Source organism: the organism of the source record quoted next, unplaced genomic scaffold (genome assembly GCF_019419815.1).
Source record: "Pyrus x bretschneideri cultivar Hongxiangsu unplaced genomic scaffold, Pyrus_bretschneideri_v1 Contig14, whole genome shotgun sequence".
NCBI classification, from domain to species: domain Eukaryota; kingdom Viridiplantae; phylum Streptophyta; class Magnoliopsida; order Rosales; family Rosaceae; genus Pyrus; species Pyrus x bretschneideri.
In genome coordinates, this window is record NW_025999435.1 from 4331047 (window position 1) to 4355773 (window position 24727).

Here is a 24727-nt window from a genome sequence, read left to right on the forward strand (position 1 = left end):
GAATAATTATTTGCAAGCACGTGCAAACTTCTATTCTCGTGCTTAAGCTGTTTGATCTCTTGCTTGAGATTTTCCACCTCTGCCATCAATGATTCAACCTGACGGGATCGAGCAAGTAGGCGTTGACCCATGTTGGACACAGAGCCCGCGCACTGAACACTGAGAGCCAGGGACTCTTGAACGGCCAACTCATCAGACCGTCCTGAAAGCAGCTGACTATCTTTGGGAGTGAGGAGGTTCCGAGCTACTATCATAGCTGTTGTTGCATCCGTCATCACAGAGTCTTCACCTGTAAGAGGGCCATGAGAAGATAAGAAAGACGGGCACCATACCTTACCCTGACGAGGCGCAACCGGATCACTGCTGAGACTCAAATCTAAGCAAAGGTTAGATGGGTTAGAAGAGTTAGCCATTTTTCAAGAAGTTAAAAGAGAAGGGTTGGATGGAGTAAAATCTCAACGGGCCGGAGACGATTTTTGGGCAATTTTCAAAGTTTGCATGTTAGAGGTGATCGATCACCTCTATTAAAGGAGAGGCGACACAATCACTGACTCAGAAATGAAGAGACACCACTCTTCAAAGCCGGATTTTCCGGCGTAAAGTTCGCCAGCTCTTCAGACGCAATCCCGGCTTTTCAGATAAAGCGTGTAACTTTGTCAAAAGCTTTCTGACAAAGTTGAAGACGTGTGGAGGCCGAGAAAGCAGCTACACACTTTTGCCGCCAAGCGTGGGTGACAAAGCCGAAATCCCGGCTTTTCAGAAAACGCGTGCCACTTTGTCAAAAGCTCTCTGACAAAGCTGAAAACGCGTGGAGGTCATTGCCGCATCCGCACTGCCACTTGCCATTACAATTCCTATATACATCAACATCCATGGCAAGGCATACACCTAAAAACGCATGACTCTTCTTCTCGGCCGAAAATGTAGATGCAACCAAACCTCTCAAACGTGCTCAGTTTTCTTCTTCTCTTGAGAACACATATTCAACCATTGATGTATCCCCCAAAGAAGATACCAGATGCCTGGAGTACAGATGAGGCAAGAGGAAACGGTGGATCGAAGCATGTGGAGACAAGCGCAACAAATATATGTGCTGATTCATTCGCTGCTTCTGCAAAAGCAAAAGTATCTCATATCATCAAGGGCGAAAGCAAAGGTATCTCATATCATGATCTTTCCCTGTCCTTTCCTTTGTCCTTGTTATTACTCGCATGGCAAAGTAAAGTGAGCAATCAGCCGGCACTTGGAGTCAGTCTTTCGATCTGGAACCGACTACCTGGAATCTATTCCCTGGTTGCTTACCTAGTGTTGCTCTCGAGTAGTCATCTTCAAAGGTTGATACACTTCCAGAGAAGGGACCACATCTGCTTGGAGAACAGCTAAGACGAGTGACGAGGAAACATCAATCTTGTGGATAGTCAGCAAACGCAACAACTGCATATGCTGAGTTATCCTCTAACCCTCTTCAATACGAATTGGAAAGATTGAACAAAGAAACCGGTCATCACCTCCACCTCGTGCTTGCCTGCCATGTGTCAAAATCCTCCAGCCCTGTTCAAGATTAGCCTGTGGAAAAACTCAAGATCAAGCCTCAATGCAATTACCAAGGAGAAGATGGAATTTACACTCCATAACCAGATTTGCGTCCCTAAACTCTTCTCTTTGTTAGTTACATTCTGCCATATTTAGTATGTTTAAGTTTTTTTTTGTGTGTTTACTTATGTTTTGTGTGAATCTATGCTTACAACATTGAGGACAATGTTTGATTTAAGTGTGGGGGGGGTAACTAAGTATATTTGATGCAAATTCGTGGGATTTTATCACCCATAACTTCAAATGTTGTTCCTTGCTGTTTTAAGGTGTTTTTAAGTTGTTTTAGAGTGTTTTAGTATGTTTTATTTTTATAACTCCGAAAATCACATAAAAATTTGAAAACATGTTTTGAAAAGCCTAAAAAGAGTGTTTTGAGTCGTTTTTTGTGTTTATGTCTTAGGGTACCTTCCAACAAAATGATAAGGATTTGGTTTGTAATTGCATGACTGTTAAAAAGAGTTATAAACATAGAAAAAAGTTTAATTTACTCTTGGTATATGCTTGGTTATGGTTATAATGTATGACTTCACATGAAATCATATAAGAAAAATTTGTTTTTGTAACATGCTTGAAGGAAGGAACTCAAACAAACGCTACAACCCTGTGAGACTCGAGCCATTACCTTCTTTGGAGAGTTATAATCTGTGATTCTTTGTTTTCTAGAGTTGTTGCATGATCTCATTATTCCTTGCTTGGTTGCTACTTAGAATGCAATTGTATCATGATAGAACTAAATGCTAGAACTTATATCCGTTTCATTCAAAGCATGACATTGAATTGCATAACATATATCAAGATGAAGTTGTGTAGTTGCCACCATAGCCAAATAGCCTCACTTCCCATATTTCGTATATGTTGTAAGTTTTACCCCCGTTGAGCTTTGTTTAGCCTTTATTCTTTGTTAACCCACATTATCCTCACCTAGCCTAGTTTAGGACAATCCACACCCTTATTCTTGAAGCATAGCAAAGCATGATTTGAATTGAACTCCTTTTATTTAATGTATGGCAGAAAACAAGTGTGGGGGAAGTAGTTTTCATGTGAGTTAGTGTGCCATAGGCACGGGTGGAAAAGAAAAAAAAAAAAAAAAAAAGAATTTCGTGGAAAAAAAAAAAGAAAATAAAAAGTTGTGAAAAGAAAGAAAAAAGAGTATGAAATAAATGAAAATAAGTTCACATGTTTGTGGTAGTTGAAGAAAGGGTCCAAAATGTTGAATATGACCCTGAGTGTTGCTTAGATCTTCCCTTTGTGTTAAAAGTTGATTTCTGTGTTTTAAAGTGAGTTCTAAGTCTCAATTTCATTACTTCGCTTGCTATTGCTTTAAGAACCTTTGTTTTCCTTTATCCTTCCATTGTTAACCAATACCCCAAACCCCATTACAACCCTTGACTTCTATTTTGAGTGTTGTGCATTTCAATTTGTGGAGTTTGAAGTTGGTATGAGCATATGGTGTCACTGGTTCTTGCATCTAAGTCGTAGCATTCCATTCATGAGATCATATCTAAACATGCTTATTAACTCCAGAAATTGCTTTCTTTGTGATATATATATATGTGAGTGCTCGTTTTCATTAATCTTCTCACATATAACTAGATTAAGGTGGGTAGTTAGAAAATCTGAGTGAAAATTGAGTACATATCTTGTAAGGAATTGAGCAAATTCTCTAAGGCATGTTACTACATTCAAAACATCGTTTTAAGTGGTTATTTGTGAACTAGTAAGTAGTGACTATGATTAAGCCTGTGCTCGAGTGTAAAGATGGCTAAAATCTGTGGGAATAATGATTTTTAACATGTTATGTGCATTGGAAATCCCTAAGACGATTGTTGGAAGGTTTAGGTTGTGTTTTACTTGTTTAGTGTCGTTTTGTTTGTTTGTTATCGTTTTGTTTTGCTCGAGGACTAGCAAAAGCTAAGTGTGGGGGAATTTGATAGGAGCATATTTATGCACCTTAGTTTAGCTTGTCTTGTGCATTTAAAGTGTTTTTCCTTAGTAAAGTAGTCTTTTAAGCTAGTTTTATGTATTTTCAGGATTTAAGGGCAAAGTATGCAAAAGGATGCATTTTGGAGCAAATTAGAGCTTGGAATGGATATCATATGCTTGGAGCCAAGAGGATGGACGAAATTATTGCAGCCACCAATCACCCTAGCTGTCACTCACATGCTTTCCCATTCTATAATTCACCCACATGCTCTCCCATCATCATTCCACACCTCCATTGCAGCCACCAACCAACCTAGCTGTCACCCACATGCTCTCCCATCATCATTCCTTCTTTAATCCATTCAGCCACATGCTTTCCCATGTGATTAGTCAGCCACATCCATGCACTCTTCATGATGGTAGCCACATTCTCTCCCTAGCTGTCATATTCCCTCTTTAATCATTCATCCACCTATAAATAAACCTCCATTGCAGCCACAAACCATTCATTCATTCACCATTCACGCTAGAAATTCATCCCCTCTCTATAACACTTCCATACTTCACCATTCTTCATATTTTCTGCCCAAAAATAAGCCTTGCAGTCCCCTACATCCATCCCTATCCTAAACACATCATTCTACACCATCCATAACCCCCAAAACCTATCCTTAGACCTTGTGCCGCAACAAAGAGGAGGAGAATGGCCTAAACGTTCATACAATTCAAGTTTGAGTTGTTGGAATTTTTAGGTGTTTCTTTTCCTTGATTTCAATGTTTAATTTCAATTCTCTTTGTTTTGTGCGTATGAGGAACTAAACCCCCCCTTGGCTAGGGGGGATTCGAAATATATGTTTATGCTTGCAATATGATTTGATTACTTCTAATTACGTTTCATAAGTTGTGAATTCAATTTGTTTAACTGTTTGATTGATAACTTATTTATGTATGTTTATTGAGAGTGCACGCTTAATTTTCATGCATGAATATGACGCTAGAATATAAGTAAGTTTCACCTAATAGTTATGAACTTATATTCACAAGTAGTGGAGGTTGCTTATAAATAATCGCGTTAAATGAATTCTTGGCAAGAGTATCATGCATTCATAGTTACAATTGCCTCGTCAACACTTATAATTTTCATAGAGCATAATGATCTCTCATTGTATCTCTTCTATGCATTCATGTTGAGAACCATTGGAGAATGATTTGAATTGTCGCATGCATCATCCAATTCAATAACATAAGGAAAATTTGAGAGTTAATTAGTGCATCACGGTTAACTTGGGGTGTTGAGCATCATGGTTTATTGAAAAGCAATTGGAAATCGTTTTATATGCAAGTGTAACATGTGTGGAGATGAACCCCTTAGCTAGCCATCCCATCCATTATATTCCATCAAATTCGTTTTACAATCTGTTTTGTTTTCAAGTTTCTGGTTTAATTTCAAATTCATCCAAAACCAATCCCCCTTTACTTTATTGTCCAAATTAGTTAGAAAGTGTCTTAGTTTGTGTTTATAAGTGTTTTGATTCAATTTGTTGCACAAATTCGTCCAAATTCACCAAGGTGCTCAAAACTGCCCAGAAAGTGATTTTAAGGCAGTTTTGAGTGTTTTGGGTGATGTTTGAGTCTTTTGGTTTGTTTTAGTATTTTAAGCGTTTAGTTTCGCATTCTTTGAGTCTAGTTTAGTGTTTTAAACTTTATTTTACGTTTGTGAGTCAAATCCAAGTGATTAACAATCCCTCCTAATCCTCGGTCCAGAACGATCCCTACTTACATTCTTCACTACAATTGATAAAAAGAGGGTTTAATTTGTGTGCGTATAATTCTCACAAATGACTCATGAAATTTACCTTCACCCTCTTGAAATTGAAAATCAATCAATGTAGTCCATGAAAATAGGTGTCGCAAATCAATATGGTCATTCCGTCATAATTCTGTTAAAAATTTCGTTAAGTACTGATGTGACACATAAATAGGTCTCACAAGATTTATGGATTTTTATCACAAATGGTCTTTGAAATTGACTCACACCATCAAGATGGTCCCTGAAATTGATTCACACTATCAAGATGGTCCCTAAAATTGAAAATCAATGAATGTAGTTTTTGAAAATAAGTGTCGCAAATCAATATGATCATTCAGCTACAATTCTGTAAAAAATTTTGTTATGTGCTGATGTGGGTTTAAAAATTAATTAAAAAAGTTGTCTAGATATCTTTTTGCACAATAGATTTTTTTTTTTCTTATAGTAGGATCTCCTCATAAAAAAGATCGCTCCCATAAATTCTCAAAAGCACAAGACTTAACTAAGGCCTAAGATAGGGTTTGGAAATAGTTTTCAGCCAACAATAGACGCACCTTGGTTATAACCTCATTATCTCAAGGCAGACCTCGCTGTTCTTTTAGTCACCAGACCACTAGCGAAGCGCTGAACAAGATCTCTAAGATTAAGGTCGTAAGGATGTTGATCACCTAAATGTTAACGATGATGTCCTAGAAGTCGTTGTCAATCAGTCAAGCCGCCATCAAAGGTGATCTCGATCTAGGTTCAATTCGATGAAGGGTGTTGAAGTGTGTCTTGAGATTATTTTTAAGAATAGACACTAAAGGAGGTAAAAGAATGTGAACTGAGATCGGAGGTGATTGCAGGACTAGATTTTTGGGTTCACAACTTTTTATTAACTTTTAAATTATTAAACCTATTTGTAATTTTTTTTTAAATTTAATTAGACTTGTGTGATTCATTTATGTGTCACATCAGCACATAACATAATTTTTTATAGAATTGTGATTGAATGACTACATTGATTTGGGACATTTACTTGCTGGACTACATTGATCGATTTTCAATATAATTGACCATTTTGATGTCGTAGGTCAATTTCAGGGACCATTTTGATGTTGCTGGTCAATTTCAATGATCATTTGTTGGAAAAAAAAAGACTTATGAGACTCATTTATGTGCCGCATCAGCACTTAACAAATTTTTTAATAAAATTGTGACGAAATGACCACATTGATTTGTGACACCTATTTTTAGGGACTACATTGATTGATTTTCAATTTTAGAGACCATCTTGATGGTGAGGGTCAATTTCAGGGATCATTTATGATAAAAACCCTTTCGTTTTTCATTTGTCTTTTCTTTTTGCCTCCACTTTTCAATATTTCCACATAAAGCAAGTTTATATTACTATAAAACATTGAGCGTTCTTTTTATTTACAAACGTTTGACAACGTTAGTGGGTTAAATTGTTTGTAATTAAGAGAAGGAATCGATGGAGATTGAACCCACAAATGTGTGCATATGCGTGATTGCTTTTTGCCAATGCAGTAAGGCGTCATCAGCATATAAAACACTAAATTTGAATCACCCTAATGTGCACAAGTCAATTTGATACATCACCTATATACTTAGTACTTAGTAAAATCATCTATTAACAGTTATATGTTGTACTGACATCCAACAATTATATATGACTGTCAATAAATAATTGTATCGAGTATAAGAATGTATATCAACTAGTCCCCTTAGTCTTCTATCATATTGGCAAGATAGTATTCTCTAATTAGGATACCTCAAGTATTGGCAACCTCTAAACCAAGAATCTCCCTTATGGAAACATCTTGAGAGGAAACCATGTCATGTAAATCATAATCTCAGAATGAAGGTACCTTTGACGGCCATAGAATACCACACTCAACACTAATGGGAATCTTACCCATGAAAAATGACAACAGTCCACAACAATCAAGCCCCCAAGGCCCAATGAGATCTAGTGGCTCCGAGAAATGTGTTTGTGAAGTTCAAACCTTTGCTCATTTTCACTAGACCAATCCCTTAGTATTAAAAGTGATCTAGTTCTAAAACATAGATTAAAGTGATACTTTTGTATATTCATAGGACATTTTAGTAGTTAAGTCTTAAAATAAATTGGCACAAGGTTAAATCTTAAGAAAAATGCTACGCTTTTCTCATATTTGTACCATCATTTGTATCATCTCTCAAATAGAAATAGGACCCACATGAGTTGGTGAGCCATATCTCTATTAGAGCGATGGTACAAATGATGGTACAAATAAGTGGTAAGTGTTACTCAAATCTTAGAACCTTAGACCATCTCCAATGGACATGGTTAAAGGTCCAAAAGCCCAATAATGACCTGATTTGTCCAAAAACTTATCTTCAACCGATGGACTGGACTATAATTCTATGTAGCCCTCTTAGCTCTTTTTTTGGGACACAACTTCTCAGTTGTAATAATTGATTCAAATTCAACGGCTAAATTTGAAAACATTCAAAAGTAGTTTAATTAAATTAACTAATAAATTTAAAGTATATACTTAAAACTAATACATTATGGAGGGCCTAGGGTTTAGTTGAAGATGATATATCAGTATGATCTGATACTGTTTTTTAAAAATAATTTTTTATAAGATTATAATTTTAAATGAAATTATATTTAACTCATTCGATTAAAGATGAACTTCTGTCCAAGTGGTCCATCCAAATTCCGAACGCTGCATCAAGACAACTGAACTTAGCCCAACAAGATACGCACAGTGCACCAAAAGCTTAACATAAACCCGGCCGCAGACGAATAGCCCCCATTAGGGTTTTTAAGATTAGGTTTTGTCACTGCTTATATTTCTCTGTGCCGCATTGTATAGGGTTTACAGTCGCCACAACATTCACCACCAAATTTTCTCCCCAACTGTCCTTGCTCCTAAACAGCAAGCTCTAAACCCTAAAACTCCCGTAAGCAATCTCGGATTCATGGATTCGAATAATCAGTGAAGGGTTTCGTGGTTGCTTTTCAAAGTCGGTGGAATTTTGTAGGGTATTGAATCGGCCTTTTCGGACCTGCAGAAATGGCAACCGCGAACCCTTTCGATCTCTTGGGCGATGACGACAACGAGGACCCAAGTCAACTTCTCGCTGCTCAGCAGCAGAAGCTGCCGGTGGCGCAGCCCAAGAAGCCCCAGCAGGCCCAGCCTGCTCAGCCTGCTAAGCTTCCCTCCAAGCCACTCCCCCCTGCACAATCTGGTCTGTTTTCTATTCATTTCTGTGCTTCCCAAGTTCTTTCCTGGGTTTTGTTTGCAGAAAACAATGTTGGGTTTGCTTGGAAATGGTAATTAAAGCTTTGGTTTTTATTCTATTTGTTATCTTATCCTTACTTGTTAGATTCCATTGACAAAATGCTTTCTTTATTTGTTATGTATTTTTTTGCTGAAGTTGAAAGTGGTTGTTTTGATAAGTTAATGGTAAATGGGGGATTCTTCATTGATGTTGTACATATCTGATGAGATGTGGAGTAAGTTTTCTCTGTGTGTGACAGTGGATGTTCATAGAGTTTGGTTTTTTAGGGTAATTAACAAAAGATTATTGGGTTTTTATTATGGTAGATTCATGTCCAAATTGATTATTATCTTATTAAGAGGTACAGTCAGGGGATGCTAGTTAATGGAAAGTATTTTATTTGTATGTACACTGAGAAGGAAAACCCTAATTCTTATACTGTATGTGGCACAAAATTTAAATTTTTTTTGTTGAATTTATGTTGTTTTAGCAGAGTTATCATTAATCTTTTCATTACACATTAGTAATGAAGATTTTCTGCTCAATAACATGTGGTTTTGGTCAAGGTGCTCAAAATTTTTTTACGGTCTTCTTTTGCATCACATATGGAAGTACATTATATGTTTTATATTTTACGTATTTTGCATATCACATGACTGTTAAAACTTGTGCAGTGAGGGAGGGAAAGTATGAAGGTGGCCGTGGAGGTGGCCGTGGTGGTGGTGGTGGACGTGGGTTCAGTCGTGGCCGTGGTGGAGTTGGTGGTGGATTTAATAGAGATCCAATCAGCAATGAGAACACCAATGGTTTTTCTGGTGGCTACAGGCCATCTGAAGAGGGAGATGGGAAAGCTTCTGAAAGACGCGGGGGCTATGGTGCGCCTCGTGGTTCCTTCCGTGGTGGGCGTCGTGGTGGTTACAACAATGGTGAGGATGGTGAGGGAGAACGCCCTCGGAGGGTATTTGATCGTCGCAGTGGTACAGGACGTGGGTTAGTATTCTTCGATCTGTTCTTTTTATATTTAACTTACTACATGTGTATCTTTACGCATTGTTTTGTTATTGATTATATTTGTAATATCAGGAATGATTTCAAACGTGAAGGGTCTGGTCGGGGGAATTGGGGAACTCCCTCTGATGACATTGCACCGTAAGTATTTATGTTCTGATTCCTAGATGAGTTTCAAATTATAACTTGAGGAAACAAATTGTTTCATCTTTTTTCAGTTATATGCCTTACTTACATCACTATTTTGCTGTATTTAGGGAGACTGAGGAGCCTGGAACTGAAACTGAGAAGAATGTTAGCGCTGAGAAGCAGTCGGGAGAGAATGAGGCTGCTGATGCCAATAAGGAGGATGCTGTTAATGAGACAGAAGAGAAGGAGCCTGAGGAGAAGGTATACTTTTTAACATTGTTGATCTTACTTTTCTGGATACCATATACATAACGGCTGCAATTGGATTTTCTGGTCATATCCTTGTATTGAACTATTACATTATTCTGCATTGTAATAGGAAATGACTCTGGAAGAGTATCAGAAGGTGCTTGAAGAGAAGAGGAAGGCTCTGCTTGCATTGAAGACCGAGGAAAGAAAGGTTGATGTGGACAAAGACTTGAAGGCCATGCAGCTGCTTTCAAACAAGAAGGAAAATGATGAAATATTTATCAAGCTGGTAAGTTCCGGATACTTTAGATATTACTCTTTCATTCAATATGGCTATTATATTTACTTTGCTATTGTTTGCCAGGGTTCGGAGAAGGATAAGCGCAAAGAAGCTGCTGAGAAAGAAGAGAGAGCCAAGAAGGTTACCTTTTCTTTCTATATCTGATTGGACTTTCTATCTTTTTCTGTGGTTTGTTATTTTTCTTAATGATTATTGCATTCATTGCTAATGGTGACTGAATTAAAAGTTTCGGGTATAGGACTGGGACATATTAGTTCTCCTATACCCGAAACTATATGTTCGTAATCACCATTGGTTATCAACTTGGGTACATCAGTTTATTGACTGTGGTCCATATTTGTTTGCAGTCTGTTAGCATTAATGAGTTTCTGAAGCCTGCTGAAGGCGAGAGGTACTATGGTGGTCGTGGTCGAGGCCGTGGCCGTGGGCCAAGAGGTGGATACAGTGGAGGACCTGGAGGTTACTCAAGCAATGCGGCAGCACCCTCCATTGGCGATCCCGGCCAGTTCCCTTCCCTCGGCGGGAAATGAGGCTCCCGCTTCTTCCAGCTCTATGCTTTGAATGCATTGGGGGGTTTATGTGATGCCATCATCAGAATGGCAAACCACCCCACAGGAGAATATTAAGAACTATTTCGATTATCTATGCGCTTTTTTGAGTGTAAATTTTTATGTCTTGGGACAGACCAGTCGTCATGCATCAGTTTTGAGTTGGAATAGGTTAAGAACCGAGTGTTTTTCCGAATCTACTCTTTTGCTTTACTTAATTAGTTATTAATCTTTCTTGCTTCGAAGGGTTGTGCTAATTAGTGTCTGTTTTCCAAAGCCTCACTGATGTTAGCGGCTTGTTTAATCTAAAGGCTGTTTAGTCTGGTGAGGTGAAACCTTACATGAACCGGGTTGTGTACGCTCTCTCGATCTCCCATATCGCGTGCTCAGTTGTGAGAGGAGATGCGTATAACCGATCCGCAACCGGTAGAAATCTTTAAACTCCGTGTGTTAAAGTTTATTTTACTTTGTCAATCCCAAGTCTGGATAAAGAGGAGGGGAAGAGCGTCAGGTAGTCGACAACTGGCACTCTTATCTTACATCGAATCTTTATGATAATGAATCCTGAACGAAATTGAACTAAGGCTAGGTCATCACCCTGTAAGTGGTGTGCTGTGTGGCTCGAGTACAGTGATAAGTGAGTAAGGGTTCCTGTATCTCCATTGGTGCCTATATGCAGAGTGATAAGTGAGTAAAGGTCCCTGTATCTCCATTGGTGCTTGTATGCAGTGTTAAATGAGTAAGGGGGCCATAGAAACTGCTTTTTGAACAACCCCACTCAAAGTTGTTTGGAAGCTTTTGCTCCCATCAACTTTACATAGGACATGCAAAAGAAGTACTTTGACCTTATTAGACGGGTGAGGGTGAAGAAGCTAGGACATGAGGGTAGAGTTCAAGAGAGTAGAAAGCGTTTAGGAACGTGGAATATAGGAACCTTAATTTTCATAGAAACTTCTTTTTGAACGACCCCACTCAAAGTTGTTTGGAAGCTTTTGCTCCCATCAACTTTACATAGGACATGCAAAAGAAGTACTTTGACCTTATTAGATGGGTGAGGGTGAAGAAGCTAGGACATGAGGGTAGAGTTCAAGAGAGTAGAAAGCGTTTAGGAATGTGGAATATCGGAACCTTAATGGAAAGTTTATGGAAGTAGTGGAAGTTATGGCGAGAAGGATAAGTATTATGTGGATACAAGAAACTAAGTGGGTTGGTCTTAAGGCAAAGGATCTCGAAAACTCAGGTTTTAAACTTTGGTATTCAGGCATAAATAGAACGAGAAATGGTGTTGACATCATTGTGGACAAGACCCTGACACAAGATGTTGTAGAATTATGGCAATCAAGATTGTAATAGGACAAGAACTCATCAATGTGATTAGTGCATACATACCTCAAGTAGGGTTGGATATGAGTCTTAAGGAGAAATTTTGGGAAGACCTTGGAGACTTGGTGCAAGGAATCACTTAGACGGAGAAGGTATTTATAGGAGGAGATTTAAATGGACATGTGGGTAAGGAGACAGACAACTATGGAGCTTTTCATGGTGGCCATGGTTTTCGGGAGAGCAACGAGGATGGGGAAGCCATCTTGGATTTTGCAATGGCATACAATCTCTTCTTAGCCAACACCTTCTTTAAGAAGAGAGAAGAACATGTGATCACTACAAGAATGGGTATCCAAAAGCACAAATAGATTTTCTTCTAATGAGGAAGGGGGATCGTATAACTTGTAAGGATTGCAAAGTTATACTGGGAAAGAGCTTGGCTAATCAACATCGCTTGTTGGTGATGTATGTACATATCAAAAGAGAGAAAAAAAGAACATGACCTGAAGTGCCCAAGAACTAGATAGTGGAATCTAAAAGGAGAAAAACAATCCCTCTTCAAAGAGAAAGTAATCACCCAATTGGTTTGGGATAGAGAGGGTGAAACTAGCCAAATATGGGATTCTATGGCTAGTTGTATCCGAAAAGTAGCAAAATGGGTATTAAGAGAGTCCAAGGTTTTGTCCACACCTAAAGGAATCTTGCTGGTGGAAGGATGATGCACAAACAAAGGTTAAGGTTAAGAATGAATGTTGTAAAGCCTTATACAAGGATAGAAACGATGAAAATGTATAGAATAGTGAAGAAGGAGATGAAGAAAGCTGTGAGAGAAGCTAAGCTAGCGGCTTTTGATGATATGTATAGACAACTAGATACCAAAGAAAAAGAGTTGGATATCTATAAACTAGATAGAGCAAGGGAAAATAAGACAATGGACCTAAACCAAGTGAGGTGCATCAAGGATGAGAATGGAAAGGTTCTTGCTACAAAGAACGCAGTCAAAGATAGATGGAGAGGTTATTTTCATAATATTTTCAATGAAGGACATGAAATAAGCACTTCTTTCAGGGAGTTGAGTAACTTAGAAAAATGTAGAAACTACTCATTTTACCGTCGAATTTGGAAGGAAGAAGTGGTTGTAGCTTTGAGAAAGATGAAGCATAGAAAAGCAGTGGGCCCAAATGATATACCGATCGAAGTGTGGAAGAGACGGGTATAACATGGCTCACAGACCTTTTTAATAGGATTTTGAAACGAATAAGATGCCAAATGAGTGGCGAAAAAGCACTTTGGTGCCTATTTACAAAAATAAGGGCGATGTACAAAATTACATGAACTATATGGGTATTAAGTTAATGAGTCATACAATGAAGCTCTGGTAAAGAGTGATTGAGCATAGGCTGAGGCAAGAGTCATAGGTCTCAGACAACCAATTCGGGTTCATGCCAGGGCGCTCAATTATGGAGACTATCTATCTTTTACGAAGATCGATGGAAAGATATAGAGATGAAAAAAGATTTGCACATGGTCTTTACAAATTTGGAAAAAGCGTATGATAAGGTCCCAAGAGACATTCTTTGGAGGATTTTAGAGAAGAAATGAGTACGAGTAACATATATCCAAACTATAAAAGATATGTATGATGGAGTAAGGACTGCTGTAAGAACTCATGAAGGACAAATGAAAGCTTCCCCATAAATATAGGGTTACATCAAGGTTCATGTTTAAGTTCTTACCTTTTTGCATTAGTTGGATGAGTTAACGGGACATATTCAAGATGATATTCCTTGGTATATACTTTTTGCAAACGATATAGTGTTGATAGATGAAACTCAGGAATGAGTAAATGCGAAGCTTAACCTTTGAAGAGAAGTGTTGGAATCTAAAAGTCTTGGCCTAAGTCGGTTAAAGACAAAGTATATAAAGTGCAAGTTCATTGCAAACGGAGGCTCAAATGAGTTAGGGGTGATGATTGGAGATCAGGAAATACCAAAAAGCTACCATTTTCGCTACCTTGGATTTATCTTGCAAAAGAACGAAGAGTTGGATGGAGACCTTAACCATAGAATACAAGTTGGATGGATGAAGTGGAAGAGTGCATCCGACGTGGTTGTATGACTGTCGTATGCCACTGAAGCTCAAGGGAAAATTTTATAAGACGGCAATACAACCATCAATGCTTTATGGCAGGGAATGTTGGGCGGTGAAGCATCAACACATACATAAAATAGGTGTTGTGGAGATGAGAATGCTTTGTTGGATGTGCGGGCAAACGAGAAATGATAAGATTAGGAATGAAGATATCCAAGACAAAGTAGGAGTAGTCGAAATTGAAGAAAAGATGAGAGAAAATCGGTTACGATAGTTTGGACATGTGAAACGAAGGCTTACTGACGCTCCAGTTAGAACATGTGTTTATGAGACAGAGGTTCAGGGCTGAAAGGGATAGAGGAAGACCTATGAAGATTTTGGAAAAGACTCTAAGTAAAGACTCAGAGTACTTGGATTTAACGGAAGACGTGGAACAGAACCGAGCGCAATGGTGTTTTAGGATTCATACAGCTGACCCTACTTAGTAGGAAAAAGGCTTTGTTGTTGTTGTACACTGATTTGAGTCTTCTATCTTAAATGGCAGGGCTGGTTTTAGCTGGAAATGAGCACTTATTTTTAGAAAATCTACCTTTAATCTGGTAAGTTTCCTATCAACTGATTGAGGAATGTTTAACTAAGAGACAGTTTGATAATTATTTTGTTTTAGCTTTTTGTTTTACTTTCATTCTGCATTAAATAAAGGCTTATTAGTTGATTTGTCCTGAAACTGCCATTTAGTATCATTCTACTCCCTAAAACTTCCATTGTCGTCTCATTTAGTTTTAGTTCACCCCCAATATCGTCCATTCCGTCAAATAGGCGTTAAATTAAAGGTTAGTATGGACATCCAATATTGAAACATAGACGAACGATTTGCGGGAATATAATAATACTTTTGTTTTTGGTTTTGGACTAGGCAAGTCATGGGTTAGGAGAGAAGCAAATAATAGGTTGTGTTTCAAAATCTAATTCAAGTCACTCATTGAATCCTGCTACAGATACAACTCAAACCAATCGACACAAAAAGAAACAATTCACTAGAGAGACGGATGATGGTTTGAATTAGAGCTGTAAAAAAGAAAATTGAGATTGTTTTAGCAGGCAAGTTGGAGACCAAAAATTATGTCAAAAATATAATGTCCATACTATCCTTTGATTCAATTCTATTTGACGGAATGGACAAAAGTGGGATGAACTAAATGACACGACAATGGCTGTTGCAGGGATAGTGATAAAAACCAATTTTTGGGGGGTAAATTAAGCTATAAATAAGGGATGGAGTGTTTCATTGTCAACCACAAATCCGTTGTAGTCTAGTTGGTTAGGATATTCGGCTCTCACCCGAAAGACCCGGGTTCAAGTCCCGGCAACGGAAAGTCTTTTTACCATTTTTATTTTTGAATCTTCTTCTCCCGAAGTGTGAAGCATCACTGCATCTGCATCAACTCTCGGGATTTCACTCTTACGACAGAGAACAAGAAATTCAACATCCTGCCATGCGAAAATGCAGACTCTTGTTCGTATAATATTATGTTGGCTTGTTATTTGCACAATTTTGACGTTGATTCTGCTTTGGAGTTCTTTCATAAGATGCCTGTTAAGGACACGGCATCTTGGAATACTATGATATCGGGGTTTGCTCAAAACGGTAAGATGAGGGAAGCTCGGGATTTGTTTTTGGTGATGCCGGAGAAGAATAGTGTCTCGTGGAGTGCAATGATTTCGGGGTATGTGAAATGTGGGGATTTGCCGAGAAATTGTTTAGGGAGATGCCAGTGAAAAACTCAGTATCTTAATTGGAATGCTATGACATCGGGTTATGTTGAAAATCGAGCTGAAGAGGGTTGGAACGTTTTTAGGTCAACGATCGGATATGGGTTAGGCCAACCCGTCAAGTTCGAGTAGTGTTCTACTAGGTTGTAGTAACCTGTTTGCATTGAACTGCAGGGACCTCTTTGGTTTGCATGTATTGTAAGTGTGGGAATTTGGAGGATGCTTGGAAGTTGTTTGTTGAGATGGAGGGGAAGGATATTGTTACTTGGAATGCAATGATTGCTGGTTATGCTCAGCACGGAGCAGGTCACAAGCTCTCGATTTGTTTGATCAGATGACGAATGAGGGAACAACGCCAGATTGGAATTGGCTAATGTTTGTTGCTGTGTTAATGGTTTGCAACCATGCAGGATTAGTAGATCTTGGGGTTCAGTATTTTGATTCAATGGGAAAGGATTATGTTCAAGCAAAGCCAGACCACTATACGTGTATGGTAGACCTTCTTGGTCGAGCAGGTAGGCTAGTTGAAGCTGTGGATCTTGTTAAGAAAATGCCATTTGAACCACATTCTGCTCGATCTTGATCCAACAAGCGCAGCTGGTTATGTTCAACTTGCTAATGTTTATGCGGCAACAAACAGATGGGAACATGTTGCGAAGGTCAGGCAATCGATGAAAGAAAATCGGGTAGTGAAGACACCTGGGTATAGTTGGATTGAGGTGCAGAGTGTAGAGCATGAGTTCAGATCAGGTGATAGGGCACGCCCAGAATTGGTATCTATACGCGAAAGACTGTGAGCTGGATCGGAAAATGAAGGTAGAAGGGTATGTTCCGGATCTTGAATTTGCATTACATGATATTGGGGAAGAGCACAAACAGCAGCTTCTGTTATGGCACAGCGAAAAACTAGCAATTGAAAAAAGGGAAATCATAGCTAGAGATACCACAAGGTTTCATCATTTCAAAAAAGGGGTTTGTTCTTGCCGAGATTACTGGTACATATGCAAAAGCACAGTAGCTCCAGTAGAAGTTTTTTTCCAGCAGCGGTCCATTTGACCGGCGATTCTTGGAGTGCAAGCAAAGCGGTACTCCCATGGAAGTCGCAATTCATTACAAGACTTTTGCTCAATCAAATACTACACATACTTCTCGCATAACGCCACACGTCTAAAGTCTAACGTAATGTACGGACATGCAACCTCTGCCCGGAGTCCTTTCCGACCCCGATGCCATAGATGACACCTTCTGAGCTTACACCGCCGTTTGAAGAGAAGCCTGTGAGACTCCCACAAGTTTTGGCAGGGATATTCTGAGAACTTGCAGACTCCATGCTAACCTTTGTACTCCTAGAGTGGAAGAGCCGAAGTAAATTAACAAGATTATTCTCCCTTCGTTCATCTTTTGTTTAATGAGGAAAGCGTTTGAACGTCCGGACTACAGAAGAGAGATGCCACTAGACCACAAATTAGTTGGCATTCGATCCCACTAAACCAAGAACTAGTTAGTGCTTGGTCGTAAATGGAAAGGAAAGATGTTTGGATCGTTTTGGTTGGCACTGGTGAACGATATACGTTACTCATATTGGAAAAGAAAATCATGCATCTGACAAGTACTAGGGGAACAGAACAAGGCAAATACTGCTATTCACCAATATTCCTAATTTTGTAGAGAGTTTTCGAAAACAAATACATTGAAAAGAATGGAAGCTTTAACATAGTGCTGATAACTGACAACAAAAGAAAATCACGACCGACAATCATTCTTCATATCAAATCGTTAAGATGTTTTACATGCCACCAAGAACACAGGATAATCATCATTCCCCCCACCCCACCCCACCAAATATTTTCCCCCCTCTAAGATGAGCAGCAACCAGACTTTTGGTTCACAGGCTGTCCCCTAATCTGCACTGTTGGAGGCCTGGCGTTGTTCATCGGTTGGCTTGCCATCCTGCAGGTAAAATGTTTTAGAACAACGCAATCATAACTATAGCAGACTCAAAATTATAAGAAGAGGTGTTCCTGCCGAGCTATACAAAGACGACAAATAAAACAAGCATAGAAGTACCTGTTCTTGATCTCAGCAGCCATAGCCATGAAGGCCTGCTCAACATTGGTGGAATTCTTCGCACTTGTTTCCATGAACGGGATTCCAATTTCATCTGCAAATGCCTAGAGAAAGGACACAGAATATAACATTATTGTACTTCGCATCTCTCAGACATGGGTAAAAGAACAATATACCATAAGTAAAACTTAAAACCTTTAGGACAATATTTACCTTGGCTGTCTCATAGGACACAACTTTATTTGCTGTGAGATCGCACTTGTTTCCAACTAGAAGCTTGTTGACATTTTCACTTGCATATCGGTCGATTTCATTCAGCCACTGCTTAACATTATTGAAGCTCTCTTGGTCTGTGACATCATAAACCACCTGCGAAAAACCCAACACCTTAAGCCCATTGTCCATCTAACACTAGGCACACAGGGAAAATAACCAAAGAAGAGGGAACAACACACTTACAATGATACCATGAGCCCCACGGTAGTAGCTGCTAGTGATTGTCCTAAAACGTTCTTGACCAGCAGTATCCCACTGCATGCCGCAAAAGAACAAGCAATTAGCCATTCGAGATGGCAAAAGTAAGATGAGACGATGTTTACGTAACTTGTTGAAAAAACTAGATTCTCATTTTAACTTATCCAGAACAATTACCGACTTCGTCAAGATAAATAACTTAAACGGAACAAATCTCAATCTGTGCCACACAATACAATAACACAACAAAGACTTACAATTTGAAGTTTGATAGTCTTCCCATCCTGCTCGACAGTGCGAATTTTCTAAACGACACAACAAATAACACAGAGATTAGCGAGAGTTGAATCAAAGGAATCAGTAGTGTAAAACTGAAGAAATGCTTACAAAGTCAACTCCAATTGTGCTGATGTAGCTATCCAAGTACGAATCATCCTGGTTTGCGAAAACGAAATACATGAATCAGAAATCACAAATCTCAATCACCGTAAAACCAATCGCAACGACGGAAAGAAAATTAGGAAATTCGATGACTAATAGACTACAACTTACAGCAAACCGCAGAAGTAGACATGACTTGCCGACACCGGAATCTCCAATCAGCAAAAGCTTAAACAAATAATCACTGCGCACAATTCAAAACTCAATTTACTCCTCACAATCCCTAAACTGTATAAAACAATCAAAATTATGAAGAACAGCAACTCGATCCAACCACTTAGGTTATTCTTTCAAATTACGATCCCTAAAATTTCACATAATTTACGAATTTAACAGGAGAGTTCAACGGATCTGACCGCCAGTTGTCTGGATCTACACTCCGAAACCCTTAATTCGAACGAAAAATATCAACTATGCAGACTAAATTTCAGAAAATTAAATTAAACTAAATTTTCCAATAAAACTGCGGTTCTAAAACCATCGCATATAGGATCAAATTCGATCGGCAGCAAATAAATCAAACAAAAAATTAAACAAAATTAGAAGAATCGTCGGATTGAACTCACTATTCGGGATTCATGGCTCGGAATTCGAACGAGTCGGGAGAAATTGGGGAGAAATTCTAATCCAGGCTAGCAGTTGCTGCTATGTGTATCTTCGCCGGAGAGACGGAGGGAGAAGGAAAGTGGAAGAGGAAGACGAAGATTGGGGAAGAAGGAGAAACCGAGGAGGGACGGAATGAAAGCAGAGAAGAGAGGAGATGGTGATGGTGCTGTTTGGGTGCGTATCGTGTTTGTATTGTATTACAAAAGGCACCCTTTAATGTCGGAATTTTTCTGTATCGTGCCTGTGACGTAGAAACAGGGACCTGATTCCGCCACGTGTACTCTGGTTATGAGTGAATTTACCGAAATGGTGCATGTGAATAATGAATGAAACTCTTTCACGCAAGATTTGAATTTAATATTGGTCAAAGAAATAACATTAAATTTATAGTTAATTGATAAAATTGTATGTTTTAATAACATCACGATTTAGTAAGTGGTTGAGCGATTTAGTTAGTGGCTGAGAGTTGAGAATCAGATAAACGAGAAAAGACTTTTTAGACCTACTCCAATTATTAAAGTAAAATTTAAATTTTAGGTTCTAAACTTATTCTAACTTATTTCAACCCTTAAGCTAAATATAAGTTAAAATTCAAAACTCGTTTATGAGACAATTTTAGCCCAGGATTCCCCCTGTGTTAGTGGGGCTGACCCACCATAGATGTATATATTTTTTGGTTTTATATTTATAACTTAATCGAATCCAACTGTTAAGATCTAATTTGATCAAATCCAACGGCTAAAGTAATTAAAAAACAATTATTTTATGTGCTTCGTATTCTTTCATAGTGTTCCACGAATTTCATGATGTCGATTTAGTGATTTTTCAATATTTATCAGAATTTTAAATATTTTTAGGTTAAAATGTTTATAAAATTAAATTATGATAGTCTACATAATATATATATTTTTTAAAGTTACTTTAAGAAAGAAATTATCCTAAATTCATTATTTAATAATTTCGGGCTAAATATTTAACCCATAAATGTTGGAGGAGAAAAAATGTTTTTGAGTTAAAACCTAAATTTTCCGAGCAAAAAATTTTAAGTTTTAACCCAAGGGTTGGAGATGGTCTTAGCGTTGATCTTGTGTTTCTCTTTCTCTGCTATGAGAATATTTTTGCTCACCACCCTCAAATATGATGTGCATCACTTTATTTATCTTCGTTTGATGAGTTTGAATTTCAAAATCTATGTAGGGATCAGACACAAATCTCAAAATTTAAACTTTATTAATAATAAGAATGATGCTAGTATTACCACCACTTAAAAGTGATGAGAAAAAATGCAAGCCTTTTTATTTTTTTTATTTTTTTTATTTTTTTATAAAACTAAATGCACTCCTTTACCACGGGTAGATACCATCATCAAAGCGCAATTTTTGTCTAGGTAGCAACTCCGACCTTCCTTCCCTTCTGTTTACGAGTCTCGTGACAATTATCCTTCCCCAATTGGTTTTCTAACTCCAACTTTATCTAGGTTGCTATGACAGTTTTATTATGATTAGGGAAGGATGGAAGTAGGGACTAAGGTGGTCCCAAGATCATTTAGAGTTTGGAAAATAAACATGTAAAGATCTTCTGAAGATTCTCCGAATGTTTGGTATGAGTTATTTTTGTGTCCACTAAATGTTTGATGTAATTTATATTAAGCATGTCTCGATAGGTTGATCCGACAACACTCGATAATTCTCGCTATATCACTAATTAGCTTGTTTCGGCATATGCCATTATCTGTTGACATGTGGTCAACGTGATTTGACTGTAGACTACAAGCCCGCCAAAAGTTTTTTTTCACGCTTCATGCTATGTTTTTATATCTAAAAAATTAACATCGGGACCCCTTAAAATTCAAATTCTAAATATGGTAGTATTATTTATCCCGATGGCGATATAATATACCCATCGTCAAATCTCCTTGTGGCAACAATTCTTTATGAGTTTTCTATGCGAAATTGTTGTCTCTCTTTTAAAATGTGAAATATATATATATATATATATGAATCATTTAACAAGAGGAATCCCCATTTTCTAAAAAAATGGGAACACCCTCATGACCGTTGGATTTGACTTTAATTAAATTGTATGGTTGAGATTGTATCTCAATTACACAATTTCATTAAAGTCAATTCAACGGTCAAGAGGGTGGGCTTATTTTTTTAGAAAAATAAGGATCATTCTTGTTTAAGGGCCTATATATATTAGGACGTGTGTGTCTAGGGGAAATTAGTATAGTGTTAATTTTGTTTTACAAATATGTCGTTTTTATGAGGTGATTAGAGGGATACCTTATTGTCTCTACATGCTGCTGGTGCACCTTCACGTATTTGTATTTTCCTTGTGCTAAAGGCGAATTATCAACGCAATTGACAAAAGAAAAAAAGAGTATTCAAACTTTCGTTGTTGATTATAAACGAATTATTTTTTAAATATAAAAATTCATAAGGACCGATTCACGTCAACTTACACGTATTGAAATTCAACACTTGCATTGTGTTGAAGTGCAATTTCACATATGAGCCCAAGTTTGGTGGCTTCGTTAAGGCACTTATATTTTTTTGGAGATTAAAAAGATTTACAAAAGTGTATCAGCTATCTTAACTACTATCATGTGATTCACTAGAATCAACGCTAAAAATTGAACTTAGACAATATTAGGCTGGATCAACCCGTGGGTACACAAGTTAAATGTTTGAATAGTATAAATATAAGTGCCGTTCCTATTAGTTCAGGCTCAACCTAAAAAGTTTTTTTGTGGCGATCGCGTCAAGCTGCATTGTTGTCCTTTTTCATTGGATAATTTTTTCTCTTTCTTTGCATTTGCACCACTTCCTAGTCATCTTACTTTTTTTTTTTTCGATGAAATCTGAGCATTCCTCCTTAAATTTTAGTCGAATAGGAATTTTGATTCATAAGATAAAAATTTGTGAGTATTAATTCGTAAACTTGTCAAAATGTGAAGCAATAGTTATTTTGGATACTGTTATTAAAATTTATATCCCATTTTTTCCTCCTTAAACTATTTCTTTCGAACAGAAAAAATAATTACTTTCACATTATGACATGTTCATTAACTAGCATTCACAGATTTTTAAAATAAAAAAACACGAATGCTCCATTTGTCTCTACTATTTTAATGAAGGCTATAACACAGTAGTGGGTTGAAAGTCTTAATCATTTTATTTATTGTCCTAACTTCAAATAAAAAGAAAGTTGTTGCCTCGAAGAGAAGAGGAGACCAAGAGAAAATTTGCCTTTCGATATGACTTAGAAGAAGGTGTCGAGGCTAGAGATGGGGTACAAGCAATATACGTGGCCTTGAAGCGAGATAGATGACGATTTTCGGATTAACAATTTATGTGTAACGATCGTTTATGAAGTCAATTCTATCTTGGACTTGGATCCACAATCTATGTCTAATCCATAATACAACTACATCGCATCAAATAACGGGTTGAGTTTATGTCCATTTTAATTGTACATATATAGTCTTGTCTAGAAAGCTATGAAATGTGCACATGAAATAATCAAAGAACAATATTTGGCTGCGGAAAATTCGACAGCTACTCTTGTTTTTATCCAATTAGATTTGTATACGTGTCTAAATAATTGAAATTGTAAACACAAGCTAGATATGTGTTCAAATCTAATTAAGTAAAAGCAAGAATGACGGTTGAAAATTCAACAACCAAGTATTGTTTATAATTAAATACAGGAAAAAAAGAAATTAGGAGCAATAAGGGGTGTTCGAGTCATTTTGCGTTGGAAACAAAATTGAGGTTCACACTGTGTGAACGTGCTCTTGAGGTTTCATATGAAAAAAGCCAGTTGTTTAGTTTATATAATATTATTGAGTGCTGAGAGCCTGAAACAGTTGGTTTCTTGGTTGCTTCACAAAATTGATAAAAAAAAAGGGGGACAAAAATATAGAGTGCAGGGAAGACAAACCACAAATCTTAATTCCCAAGGACTAAATACGCGTAAAAGCATTTGGAGAAGCTTCCATACAAGTGAATGCGTGTATGTTGTGTGTTCATGTATACATTACCCTCAACCAAAAGGAAAGACATAACGTGATGAAGTTGTTACACTAACATGTAATATTAAATGTGACTTAGTATTATAATTTGATAATATTTCCTTTTATTTGTACATGAGATGAAAAGTGTTTACGACACAAATATATTGTCGTATAGAACAAAAAGTAAATATTGATTTAATATTATGGGTCAAACTTGGATGGGGTGAACACAAATCTATCCAAGTCTAGTTTAACTTTTAACCTAATTGAGCATATTCTTTTTATATTTTTATTACAAGCAATATTCTTATTCTAAGCTACATTAAGGGGATGGGAGACGGTTTGAAACTAGAACACAGCAAGTTCAAGAGAAAATCCACCAAAACTCAACTCGCCATCAACTCAAGCATTTGATGGGTTGAGACCTTGGCCAAGCCAACCTAACTAGAATTCTAGGCAACTTAACCCTTCTGATAACGGTTGGCAGAAAAAGTTAACATTGTTTTCGAGTTTAAAAAGCGCTGCATTTTCCTTACAAATTTTGAAACGGACCCCATTAATGATTACATGGTAATGAGTAGATATCATCGTGTAATTATATGTGATCATGGGTATACATAAATATATCGTGATCAACGATCTATTGTATATGTTGGGTTATGATTATATTGACCCTCTAACTCGTCCGAATTACATCCTTAGTTGTTATAATGTGATTGTTCTAATTCAACGTCATATTTATTAAAAATGCTATAATATGACGATAAATTTTACCTGAAAAATGTTATAATATGACGATAAATTTCATCCTAATTCAACGTCTTATTTATGAAAATTTAACAACTATTTTTCACCACAACAAATGAAATTTGAGTCGTTAAGTAATTTAATGAGTAAATTGTAGTAATGGTTCCTTAACTTTAACTCAATTAAAGCAATGGTCCCTCAACTAAAAATTTATTATCTTTGGTCCCTCAACTTATCAAAACATGCAGCTATAGTTCCTCAACTAAAAATCCATTACCATTGGTCTCTCAACTTTAATCCAACTAGAGAAATGGTCCCTTAATTTTAACCCAATTTGAGCAATGGTCCCT

At 37.4% G+C, this 24727-nt stretch overlaps 2 protein-coding genes, 1 non-coding gene and 1 pseudogene across 3 annotated transcripts; 3 read left to right on the forward strand and 1 right to left on the reverse strand.

The window, feature by feature from the left end:
* The first annotated feature begins 8202 nt into the window (after positions 1–8202).
* Positions 8203–11082, forward strand: LOC103957690 (RGG repeats nuclear RNA binding protein A). The gene is made up of 7 exons (XM_018649970.2): positions 8203–8569; positions 9277–9592; positions 9686–9751; positions 9868–10000; positions 10119–10277; positions 10353–10409; positions 10637–11082. The coding sequence occupies exons 1-7, from the start codon at positions 8395–8397 to the stop codon at positions 10817–10819; spliced, it is 1089 nt and encodes a 362-aa protein (XP_018505486.2). The 5' UTR covers positions 8203–8394; the 3' UTR covers positions 10820–11082.
* A 3706-nt stretch (positions 11083–14788) lies between these two features.
* LOC125475311 lies at positions 14789–17857 on the forward strand (annotated as a pseudogene).
* TRNAE-CUC lies at positions 15554–15626 on the forward strand. The gene has a single exon. It is a non-coding gene; the product is annotated as a tRNA-Glu (tRNA).
* LOC103957689 (ras-related protein RABD2c) lies at positions 17642–19809 on the reverse strand. Its single transcript, XM_009369878.3, has 8 exons — positions 19573–19809; positions 19118–19190; positions 18953–19000; positions 18823–18870; positions 18551–18622; positions 18305–18460; positions 18092–18195; positions 17642–17974 (listed from the first exon to the last, which is right to left on the reverse strand). Exons 1-8 carry the CDS (start codon positions 19584–19586, stop codon positions 17881–17883), a joined length of 609 nt encoding a protein of 202 aa, XP_009368153.1. The 5' UTR covers positions 19587–19809; the 3' UTR covers positions 17642–17880.
* Between the last annotated feature and the right edge of the window lie 4918 nt (positions 19810–24727).